We start from the raw sequence: 12303 nt of genomic DNA, 5'->3' as shown, positions 1-12303 counted from the left end.
TTGAGGAAAGACTGTGAGTGAGACTGACAGGTCCTGGAGACAGGAGCAGCCACACCGAGCAGGGCTGCAGGCAGAGAGCGTGGCAGGCAGAGGAAGGCGTGCGCTCAGAGAGGCACCAGCAAGAGTTTTCGCCCAAAGATGAAGCAGGACCAGATCACTTCAGAAATCTAAACAGAGCCTTTCCACAAGAAGAAATTCCTTAACAGCTTTTCATTTTCTTCCAGTTGTTTCCTACGGGTGCCAAGTGTGGCTTTAAACAACATAAAAATCAGACCAATAAAATCAATTCTCCCCTTCTAAAATTTCTGCATAATTTGGAGAAGTGCTTACTAGTTACACAACTTATTATGCGTTTCTCTAAAAGCTTGGAGTCTAGTTATTACAAACATACATTTAGTCCACAGACAATCTCATCCAAGTGACATTCAGTTTGCTAAAGTGAAAAACACACTCAAGGTGTTGTGTAATTTTCAAAAAATAACTGATGCCATAAACAAGAGTGTCAATTTGTTGTTGTTAAGTCAACAACAGGAGTCACTGTGCACTTACTCCTCATGTAGGATCTTTGTCCTTAATGTGCTATACATTGTGATTTAATGCTATAACTAGTACTCAAACAGTATTTTTCACTTTGTGTTTCTATGTGGGTGCAAACTGTTGAAATCTTTACTTAATAGATGCTAAACTGACCTTCTGTATATAAAGAGAAGTGAAAATGAATCTTGATGTGAATGGAAGGGGACAGGGAGCGGGAAAGGGGAGGGTTGCGGGTGGGAGGGAAGTTATGGGGGGGAGCCACTGTAATCCATAAGCTGTACTTTGGAAATTTATATTCATTAAATAAAAGTTAAAAAAAAATTCTTTAGACCGGCATATAATTTAAAAATACGACTAAAAATATATTTAGGGGTGGGTGTTTGGTGCAGTGGTTAAGACACCCTTGAGATACCTGCATCCCATACGGAAGTGCCTTGTTCTGATCCAGCTTCCTGCTACTGGGCACCCTAGGAAGCAGCCGCTGATGGTTCAGTACTTGGGTCCCTGAGATCCATATGGGAGACCCAAATGGAGTTCTGGATTATTGGCTTTGGTCCAGCCATGGCTTTTGAGGGCATCCGGGGAGTGAACCAGTAGATCTAAGATTTCTGTCTCTCTGCCTTTCAAGTAAAGTAAGAATAAGCAAATCAATGTATTACCTATAAAATTAGAAAACACAGTAAGACATTCACTGGGCCATTTGAGTCTATGACAGAGATGATATTCTAGTGCCATATCTAATCACCTTTTCCCCTAAATTCTAATATTGGCAACAAAACAAAACTATTCCTTCATTGCTGAATTCTAGGCTACACTTCCATGAACCAATATTGACTATAGTTAGGTTTTACCCAGATTTTCACAAGCTGCTCACATGGGTGACAGAATATGCAGCACAGTAGCGCAGAAGATTGGTTTCATCTTATTTGAATAATTATTCTGGGATTGAGCTAAAAATATTCTGAGAAGAAATTTGTGATTCATTAGTGAGGCTTATGTTGTCAGCTCATTAAATAGTTCAGTTTATTTTACATCACTATAACCATTTTAAAAGGTTATTTCCGTCTTGATTAAGGAAAGATTCTGAAGTTTTTTTTTTCTTCAAGAGCACATTCAACAAAGTAAAGCAACCCACTAGGAATTCCCTATTCTCTGTGTTATGCTTTTTCTAGCTAGGGAACTGAAAGGAATTAAAACATCAATTTGGCCTAACTAACGAAAAGACCATAGAATATTTTTAAAAAGTTAATTATTTTGACCTGTGATACTGCTGAGCTAAAGTATATTATTTTTTTGGCTTTGATCAGAAGATCCAATTTAGCTGTCTTGGTGAAGTCTACTTCTCATGAAATGGAAGAACAGCTACTCTAAAGAAAACAGGTAGTAGACAACATTCCAGAATTAGAGTTCACATGTCCTTTAAAAAATAACATTTAAGACAATCTAGTTGCAGAAATCACACTGCTGCACACTGTTGTGATGCTGTCAATGTATTAGGGATGTTTCCAATTGAATTAGGGCTGCTCTACTCAGAATGCTAGCAGGAAAGGAGGGTGCACTCCCTCCCACCAGTGCCACAGAACTGTGTTGGGCAGGAAGGGATGTGCCATCTCTCATGAAAGGGCTGTAGCATTGGAAATACTTGAATTTTTCGGAGCTTACAACAACAACAAAAAATGTGTGTATAAAAGAAAGGATACAGAGAACCAGTTTTTATCTAGATAGGGCAGGATTTATTATCCACTACTTGGACTAGCAAACTTCCTCCTTTTGTTTCCCTAAGATTTCTACTGAAGCACAGACATTACATAATGTGCAAACACTGCAAGGCTTCCTCAAAGTCAAGCTGGTAAGGTAAAGGTCATTGTCTGGATGACAGTCAAAGCCACAGAGAAGCAGGCCTACAGGGCAAGAATTCGGCTGAACCAGGCAGGACCACTGCAATGATCGCTGACCTGTTTTGTTTCTTTCCCTTGATAACCTCTCCCTTCATGTAAACTGAAGACCAGCCACTGACCAGGTGGCTGGTATGAATTTTGATTATCTTCACCGTTCTTGGGGCACAAGCTCTGACAGATCCCACTAGTCTCCTGTAAGGGTAGTTAGTGTTAGGAGTGGTACTCTCTCTCAGCTGGAACCTTCTACAGAGTAAGCAAGGGACTAGGAATCACCTGCGGGATGGCCAGGGCAAGCCTGGGCAAAGGTCTGTTGTGACGGTTGTTGCAGGAGGAGCAGGGTGGCACTGGGGACCTGTAGGGGACAGGTGGGCAGAGGCTGGCTAAGACGATTAAAAGGCTTGGTTAATTGTCATGCTAGGTCACTACTAGGAGACTGAACTAAGCACCCAAGTAGGGAATGGACCAAGAAACCAAAGAAAGAACACAGATGATTCTTGCCTCCTTTCCCTTTACCCAGTGACAAAGACTGAATGGATAATGGGAAGAAACCAGAGTCTAATGAAGTAATGGTTACCAGACACCAGCAGGCCGTATCTAGAGCCACCGGAGTAGAACAAAGAGAATGTTAGAAATAAGAGGGCTGTGCTCCCAACTTGTTTGCAAGTTGGTTGTTTGAAAAGAAGTAATGTGGCTGAATGTCCAGTCTGGCTTATAGTCTATTTTGCACAAAGCATAATATAACTCTATCATGGTTCTGTGCTACAGGAAGCCCAGGGTTCATCAAGCAACAATGTGATTGGAAGGCTCTGGATGTCTTGGGTTAGGGAGAAGACTGTGTCTGTTTTGTTCCCTGCTGCCTGCACTTGGGGCTACTGGAAGAAACAACAGGAAGTCCATCACTGCAACAAAGGGAGAAGAAATGTGTGGACCTGTTATCCAGTTTCTCCTAATTTTATTAACTTGCAAAATTACGGTATAATATTACAGTTTAGATATTGACATTGATATAGTTAAGATACAAAAGGATTTCATCACTGCAAGGATCTTAATTGTTCTTTTATAACTATACCTACTTTACTGCTTGTCCTTTCTTTTTTTTTTTAATTTTTTAAAAATTTATTTGACAGGTAGAGTTATAGACAGTGAGACAGACAGAGAGAAAGGTCTTCCTTCCGTTGGTTCACCCTCCAAATGGCCGCTACGGCCGGCGCGCTGCACTGATCCGAAGCCAGGAGCCAGGTGCCTCCTCCTGGTCTCCCACACGGGTACAGGAGCCCAAGCACTTGGGCCATCCTCCACTGCCCTCCCGGGCCACAGCAAAGAGCTGGACTGGAAGAGGAGCAACTGGGACTAGAACCCGGTGCCCATATGGGATGGCGGCGTGCAGGCAGAGGATTAACCAAGTAAGCCATGGCACCGGCCCCTGCTTGTCCTTTCTTAACTCATGGCAACCACTAATCTGTTCTCAGTTTCTTTAATTTCATCACTTCAAGAATACAATATAAATGCAATCATATACTATGTAACCTTTGGAGATTTTTTTTTCCCCACTAAGAATAATTCTTTGGAGATCCACCCACAGCTTGTTGTCTGTATTAAAACATTCTTTTTATTGCTGGGTAGTATTCTATAGTACGGTTTTACCACAGTTTGTTCAACCATTTACTCATTTAAAGACATCTGTGTTGTTTCCAGTTTGGGGCTATTATGTATAAAGATGCTACGAACATTCATGTGCAGGCTTTTGTGTGAATGCAAATTTTTAATTTTCAAGGATGCATGCCCAGGAGTGAAAATGGTGAGTTACATGATAGTTGAAGATCTAGTTTTTGTACAAACTGCTGAACTGTTTCCAGAGGATGTGCCATTTTACCAGCTGCACTGTATGACTGGTCCAGTTTCCCTGCATTCTCACCAGCACGGCTGTTGCTATTTTTCATCTTAGCCATTCTGATAGGTGTGTAATGATAATCTCACCGTGATCTTCATTTGTATTTTCATAATGGTTGATGCTGAACATGTTTTCATGAGCTTATTTGGCATCTATATCTTCTTTGGTAAATTGTTCAAGTTTTTATCCCATTTTTTAATTGGATTGTTTGGATTTACTATAGGTTAAGCATCTCTAATCCATGCTGACACTCAAAAAGTTTTCAAATTTGGAACATTTCAGATTTCAGAGTTTTGGACTGGGAATGCTCAATGGGTAGCATTTCTGGGTAAGGGACATTCAACCTGTATTGAGGTTTGAGAGTTGTTAATACATTCTACAGACCACTCCTTTGTCAGACAATTTTAGTATCTCTGTCATTCTGTTGTTAGCATCTATTATCTTTTTCCAATCAAACTGAGATTTTTGTGGATAAGTGATTGTCAACTAATGGACACTTTGGGTATTATGTTATGAGACTTGGATCCTTTTGTTTTATTTTATTTATTTGAAAGGCTGAGTTATAGAGGGAGAGAGGGAAAGAGAGAGTCTTCCATTGGCTGGTTTACTCCCCAAATGGTTGCCACGGCTGGGGCTGGGCCAGGCTGAAGCCAGGAGCCAGGAGCTTAATCCATGTCTCCCACATGGGGGCAGGGGCCCAAGGACTTGGACCATCTTCCGCTGCTTTGCCAGGCACATTAGCAGGGAGTTGGATTGGAAGTGGAGCAACCAGGACTCAAACTGGCACCCTTATGGGATTCTGGCATTGTAGGCAGTGGCTTAACGCATTGTGCCACAATGCTGGGCCTGAGTCTCTGAATTTTATTCAAAATTCCTGTTTTTTCTTTTTCTTTTTCTTTTCTTTTCTTTCTTTCTTTTTTTTTTTTTTTTTTTTTTGACACAGTGGACAGTGAGAGAGAGAGACAGAGAGAAAGGTCTTCCTTTGCCGTTGGTTCACCCTCCAATGGCCGCCGCGGCTGGTGCGCTGTGGCCGGCGCACCGCGCTGATCCGATGGCAGAAGCCAGGTGCTTCTCCTGGTCTCCCATGGGGTGCAGGGCCCAAGGACTTGGGCCATCCTCCACTGCACTCCCTGGCCACAGCAGAGAGCTGGCCTGGAAGAGGGGCAACCGGGACAGAATCTGGTGCCCCGACCGGGACTAGAACCCGGTGTGCCGGCGCCACAAGGTGGAGGATTAGCCTAGTGAGCCACGGCGCCGGCTCTGTTTTTTCTTTTTTTTTTCTGGCACTGCTCTGGCGGGGGTGGTGGTGGTGGTGGTGTACCTCATTACTGCCAAATGGGGTAGGAGTCCCTTACCAATTCTTCATGTGACCCTACTGACATCACAGGGTAGGGGTGGTGGCTCCATTCTTGCTGGGCTGTGGTGACACTCTTACTTCTGCACTCATCCTTGTCTGGAGAGTATGCAGGCAGAGAATGAAGTATGCTGCTGGCTAGGGGTCAAGTGCCACTTACTGTAAGATCTTTGCAGATGGGGAAAAGAGAAGGCCACAGTTTTTACTATTGTGTTTGGCTGAAATAGAGCAGTTATTGTCTAATAATTGCTTTTAGAGGGTATAAGAGATCATAAAATAACACCCCAAAATATGACTGTAGAAGACTCGAATTCGCCACCCTTAAAATATGCCTTTTTAGCTAAAAGATTGCTTTGAGAAACTGCAGATGCAGGGAAAAGGCCTGAAAAATCCATAGAGGGAAATCCACATCTATAAAGGAAACATCCACGGTGTTTCTTTCTCGGTACCAGGAAGAGCAGGCTGCCGCTAAATCATTAGACTCCTATCAATGGAGAGGCACCCACTGGAATCTGCAAAGCAAACCTCGCCCTGTTTGCCTTGCAGTCCCTCCTCACCCGGCACTGGCCCGTCCAGCCTTCTTCTTTCCTTGTTTCAGCCTGAACTCTTCTTTTGGAAGCCACTTTGCGATTCACTCACTTCTCTGGGCATCTCTCAGGTATATATGAGCTATATGAGTACATGCTAATAAACTTCTGGTTGGCTGTTATTAATCAGTCTTTTGTAACCAAGATCTGTCCCAAGTAAGAACCATGAAGGGTACACGGAAAACACTTTTCTTCCTCCCCTACAAGGGAGACACTTTGGCTACAGTGTTTGTGTGTGTGTGTGTGTGTGTGTGTGTTTCTGGGTTGCTGGTGCCATGTCCAGGATCCATGTGGCAAGAAGAAACCCAGGGGACTGACGGCTAAGTTGTTCCCTGGGTTTCCAGCAGACTCCCTATGTTTGTTCAACATGTAACATTCAGGGTTTTCAGTATGCAGCAGGGGAAATCAGGAAAAGTACATTCACTCCACCTTCCCAGAACCAGAAGTCTTGGGAGTCAAATGGAGTCCCTAAATGCGATTTTTTTTAAATTCATTTGGTAGGGTAAGAAAATAAACAAAGACAAACAAAACAAGACAAAAAAAAAAACACCTCAGTAAGGGGAATTAACATGAGTATTGAAGTCTGCGGAGAATTTTCTATACATATATACATTATTAGAATTTTGAATGTTGATTTCCATTTGGTCTTTTTTTTTTTTTTTTTTTTTTTTTTGACAGGCAGATTTAGACAGTGAGAGAGAGAAAGGTCTTCCTTCCATTGGTTCACTCCCGAGATGGCCGCTACAGCCACTCGCTGCGGCCGGAGTGCTGTGCCAATCCGAAGCCAGGAGCCAGGTGCTTCTCCTGGTTTCCCATGTGGGTGCAGGGCCCAAGCACTTGGGCCATCCTCCACTGCCTTCCTGGGCCACAGCAGAGAGCTGGACTGGAAGAGGAGCAACTGGGACAGAATCCGGTGCCCCAATCGGGACTAGAACCTGGGGTGCCAGCGCCGCAGGCGGAGGATTAACCAAGTGAGCCGAGGTGCTGGCCTCCATTCGGTCTTAAATACTTTCCAAAAGTGGACTGGCCCTTAGAGATCACTTAGTTTGATCATGATTCCATCAACAACTGGCAGCCAAGGAGGGAAGTAACAAAACTGAAGCCACAGAGTAAGTCTAGGGCAGAACATAAACAGGAATTGAGTTTCTGGCTCAATGGCAGTGCCATTTTTCACCTGTTAGGCCATTTCTTTTCCGTGATATGAGGGAAGGACGAACACCTGGACCGGATATTTTTTAGGGTAGTAGGCAACATTCCAGAATTAAAATTAGAAAGTTAAAGAACATCTGTCTCCTCCTTCAACCACTGGCCATGTCTATGACTGTCCATAGGTTTTCTTTCCCTCTCCGCTCCCTTTTTACCACTACGCTAAGCCTATAGCGAAGAGTGGGACGTGGAGAGAGCATGGAGAAAAAAATACTGAACTTTGTATCTGTGATGACTGTTTGTGGCTACATATTGAGAGAAACACCTCTGATACAATCTGCAGCTGTACAACTATATAGGCATGGCTGTGACGAGTTCCTAGGTTTCACTATGCGCCTGATCTCATGACATTCTTAATACAGATGATCACTGTAAACCTCATTCAGGAGTCCTGGCTCTGTCATTAAGGCAAAAAGACAACAGCAGCATGGTGAAAGGAAACAACACCAGGGCAGACAGTCTGGGTTTGGACACTATCCACTATTTGTGTAACTATGGGCAAACCATGTAACTTCTCCATATCTCAGTTTCTTCATGTAAAATAGGGCCAGTAAAAATATCTAAGCCTCCTTAGTTCTTCTGAAGACCACAAGTAAAAACTTGAAATACTGTTGTTAGCTGTTGTTGTAATTATTATTGTCATATCATTCTCTGGTGGCCTGTTAGAAATAAAATCCGGGATAGAATTGTCGCATGTTTGAATATTAGCTCATTTAATCCTGGAACAATCTCTTGAAATATGGAGTATTATTCCAATTTTATAGATTAAGAAACCAGGATTATTTTATTATTAGAACCATTTATAAATACAGAATAAACTGCATTAAAAATATAGATTAGATTTTAAAACAACTTTTGGAGCCAAAAAGTAAAATAGCAAAATCATTCCCAGGCATAATAAGAAAATACAATCAGCAAAGCACCCAGTACTAAAATATATTACCATATCACCATGATGATTATTACTTTTATAATTTAAAACCCCTCCCCCCAACATTTAAAAGAAGAGAAAATAAAAGGCACAATCTGTTAACTCTATAGCAATAATGGGCCTGGTTTCCTTGGGTTGATTTTTGCAAAACACTGAACTGACAGGCCACACCCTTGATTCTTGGAAGGACTGCACCCAGGCTATGTACTATGCACAGAAGTGTTTCTCACCACCCGTAGCTGGAGTGGAGAACCAGGAGCACGAGGTCAAGTTAAGGCTTGGTAAGGCTTCTCCGTGTGTCATGCAGAACGAATTCCTCTTACTCTATTTATACCCTCATTTTTTTCCAGTTTTAAACTTTCTTTTTGGTGGTGTGGTGGCGGTGGTGACATTCAACCTAAAGTTAAGCTGCAGGCTGGAATACCCACATCTCATATCAGAGTACCTGGGTTTGAGTCTTGGCTCTGCCTCTGATTCCAGCTTTCTGCTAACGTGCTCACTGGGCAGCAGCAGGTGACGGTTCAAGTGCCTGGGTTCCTGCCCCTGAAATGGGAGGCCTGGACTGAGTTCCAGGCTCCTGGCTTTGGCCTAGTCCAGTGTTCATTGTTGCAGGCATTTGGAAGAGTGAATTAGCAGATGTGAGTTCTGTTTGTCTCTCTGCCTCTTAAATAAATAAGTAAAATTTTTAAAAAATACCAAAATATTTGAGGAAAAACAAATAATTGCTTGTTTTATATTTATCTACTGTTTTGAGATTATTCTGTAATCACTTTCTGATACAAAAATAAATGTATACATTTAAAATGTGCTTACCAATGCAGAATGGTTCTAACATATTCATCTGTAAAAATTCATTTTTCACGTTCATTGCTTGAAGGCTCATTTTGCATATCAAGGACTTGATTTTCTCAGGACATGGTTTAAATACTAAATAGCTAATAACATAGAGAGCATATCGAAACCAGCACAAAAGTGGAGTGGCAATCCTGCCGTTGGGTGACTCAGACATGCGCTCAATTGTTGGAAAAAGCAGAAAGGCACGGGTTACCTACAAGAAAGAAACAAACTTTAATGAGAGGTTTCCTTTTAAAAATATTTATTTATTTATTTTAAAGGTAGAAATATGGGGTGGAGGGATACACACACACACACACACACACACACAGAGAGAGAGAGAGAGAGAGAGAGAGAGAGAATGCATCTTTCATTTGCTGGTTCACTCCCCAAATGGCTGCAATGGCTGCGGCTGGGCCAGGCTGAAGCCAGGATCCAGGAACCTTTTATTTTATTGTTCTGACTATAGAATACTGGGGAAAAAAAAAAAGATTGGATTTTAGAATATCGCCAGAGTTCTGTTCAGACTGGAAGAAACATCACTCACTACCCTCTCGGAGTCCTTATCCAGTCTGGACAGGATATGAGGATGTTCCTTTGAGGAAGGCAAAGAGGCAGCTAGCAAGGAGGAGCTGAGGTTGCTAGCTCCTTCCAGAAGACTCATCTGCTCTGCTTACCCCCACCCCCTATTTCCATGAAATGGAAAACTGCAGCTTCAGCAAAGCTCCTGCTTAGAAATGCGCTGGCCAAAGGACCTCAATAGACATTTTTCAAAAGAGGAGATCCAAGTGGCCAACAGACACATGAAAAAATGTTCAAGATCACTAGCAATCAGGGAAATGCAAATCAAAACCACAATGAGGTTTCACCTCACCCCGGTTAGAATGGCTCACATTCAGAAATCTACCAACAACAGATGCTGGAGAGGATGTGGGGAAAAAGGGACACTAACCCACTGTTGGTGGGAATGCAAACTGGTTAAGCCACTATGGAAGTCAGTCTGGAGATTCCTCAGAAACCTGAATATTACCCTACCATACAACCCAGCCATCCCACTCCTTGGAATTTACCCAAAGGAAATTAAATTGGCAAACAAAAAAGCTGTCTGCACATTAATGTTTATTGCAGCTCAATTCACAATAGCTAAGACCTGGAACCAACCCAAATGCCCATCAACAGTAGACTGGATAAAGAAATTATGGGACATGCACTCTATAGAATACTATACAGCAGTCAAAAACAATGAAATCCAGCCATTTGCAACAAGATGGAGGAATGTGGAAAACATTATGCTGGGTGAATTAAGCCAGTCCCAAAGGGACAAATATCATATGTTCTCCCTGATTGGCGACAACTAACTGAGCACCAAAGGGGAAACCTGCTGAAGTGAAATGGACACTATGAGAAACAGTGACTTGATCAGCTCTTGTCCTGACTGTTGATGTACAATGTAATACTTTATCCATTTTAGTATTTTTTCTTTGTTTTGTTCTAGTACTATTGGTTGAACTCTGTAATTAACACACAATTATTCTGGCTGGCACCGCGGCTCACTAGGCTAATCCTCCACCTTGTGGTGCCAGCACACTGGGTTCTAGTCACGGTCGGGGTGCCGGATTCTGTTCCGGTTGCCCCTCTTCCAGGCCAGCTCTCTGCTGTGGCTACGGAGTGCAGTGGAGGATGGCCCAAGTGCTTGGGCCCTGCACCCCATGGGAAACCAGGATAAGTACCTGGCTCCTGCCATCGGATCAGCGCGGTGCGCCAGCCACGGCAGCCATTGGGGGGTGAACCAACGGCAAAGGAAGACCTTTCTCTCTGTCTTTCTCTCTCACTGTCCACTCTGCCTGTCAAAAACTAAAAACAAACAAACAAAAAAAACCCCAAAAAAACCACACACACACAATTATTCTTAGGTGTTTAAATTTTAACTGAAAAATTATCCCTGTTAAATATAAGAGTGGGAATAAGAGAGGGAGGAGATGTACAATTTGGGACATGCTCAATCGGACTTGCCCCAAATGGTGGAGTTAGAATCGTGCCAGGGGATCCCAATACAATCCCATCAAGGTGGCATGTACCAATGCCATCTCACTAGTCCAAGTGATCAATTTCAGTTCACAATTGATCACACTGATAGGTCTAAGAGTCAAAGGGATCAAACAAACAAGACTAGTGTCTGCTAATACTAACTGATAGAATGAAAAAGGGAGAGAACGAGGCCGGCGCCGTGGCTCACTAGGCTAATCCTCCGCCTAGTGGCGCCGGCACACCGGGTTCTAGTCGCGGTCGGGGCGCCGGATTCTGTCCCGGTTGCCCCTCTTCCAGGCCAGCTCTCTGCTGTGGCCAGGGAGTGCAGTGGAGGATGGCCCAGGTGCTTGGGCCCTGCACCCCATGGGAGACCAGGAGAAGCACCTGGCTCCTGGTTCCTGCCATCGGATCAGCGCGGTGCGCCGGCCGCAGCGCGCCAGCCGTGGCAGCCATTGGAGGGTGAACCAACAGCAAAGGAAGACCTTTCTCTCTGTCTCTCTCTCTCACTGTCCACTCTGCCTGTCAAAAAATATAAAAAAAAAAAAAAAAAGAAAAAAAAAAAAAGAAAAAGGGAGAGAACGATCCATCATGGGAAGCAGGATACACAGCAGACTCATTGAATGGCAGATGTCCTAAATAGCACTCTGGCTTCAGAATCAGCCCTTAAGGCATTCGGATATGGCTGAAGAGCCCATGAGAGTATTTTAGGCATGGAAAGCCAAGACACCCTGGAGAAAAAAAGAAGACCTAAATGAAAGATCTCTGCGAGTGAGATCCCAGTGGAAAGAATGGGGCCATCAAAGAAGGAGGTACCTTTCTCTGAAGGGAGGAGAGAACTTCCACTTTGACTATGACCCTGTCGGAATAAGATCGAAGTCGGCGAACTCAAAAGGCTTCCATAGCCTTGGCAACTCATGACTATAGCCTAGGGAGATTACTGATGCCATAAACAAGAGTGTCAAATTGTTAAGTCAACAACAGGAGTCACTGCGTACTTACTTCTCATGTGGGATCTGTCCTTAGTGTGTTGTCCAATG

At 43.3% G+C, this 12303-nt stretch overlaps 1 protein-coding gene across 2 annotated transcripts in view; it reads right to left on the bottom strand.

The window, feature by feature from the left end:
* Positions 1–12303, bottom strand: part of LDAH (lipid droplet associated hydrolase) — a 146579-nt gene that overhangs the window by 37151 nt on the left and 97125 nt on the right. For both annotated transcript variants that reach the window (XM_002710058.5, XM_051840582.2), the window contains exon 5: positions 9218–9452. In XM_002710058.5, coding sequence (XP_002710104.1) covers positions 9218–9452 — 235 coding nt within the window. The remainder of the gene's footprint in view (positions 1–9217; positions 9453–12303) is intronic.

Source organism: Oryctolagus cuniculus, chromosome 2, assembly GCF_964237555.1.
Source record: "Oryctolagus cuniculus chromosome 2, mOryCun1.1, whole genome shotgun sequence".
In the NCBI taxonomy this organism is placed as follows: domain Eukaryota; kingdom Metazoa; phylum Chordata; class Mammalia; order Lagomorpha; family Leporidae; genus Oryctolagus; species Oryctolagus cuniculus.
The sequence above is the reverse complement of the archived record's forward strand: the minus strand, read 5'-3'. Positions and strand labels throughout refer to the sequence as shown.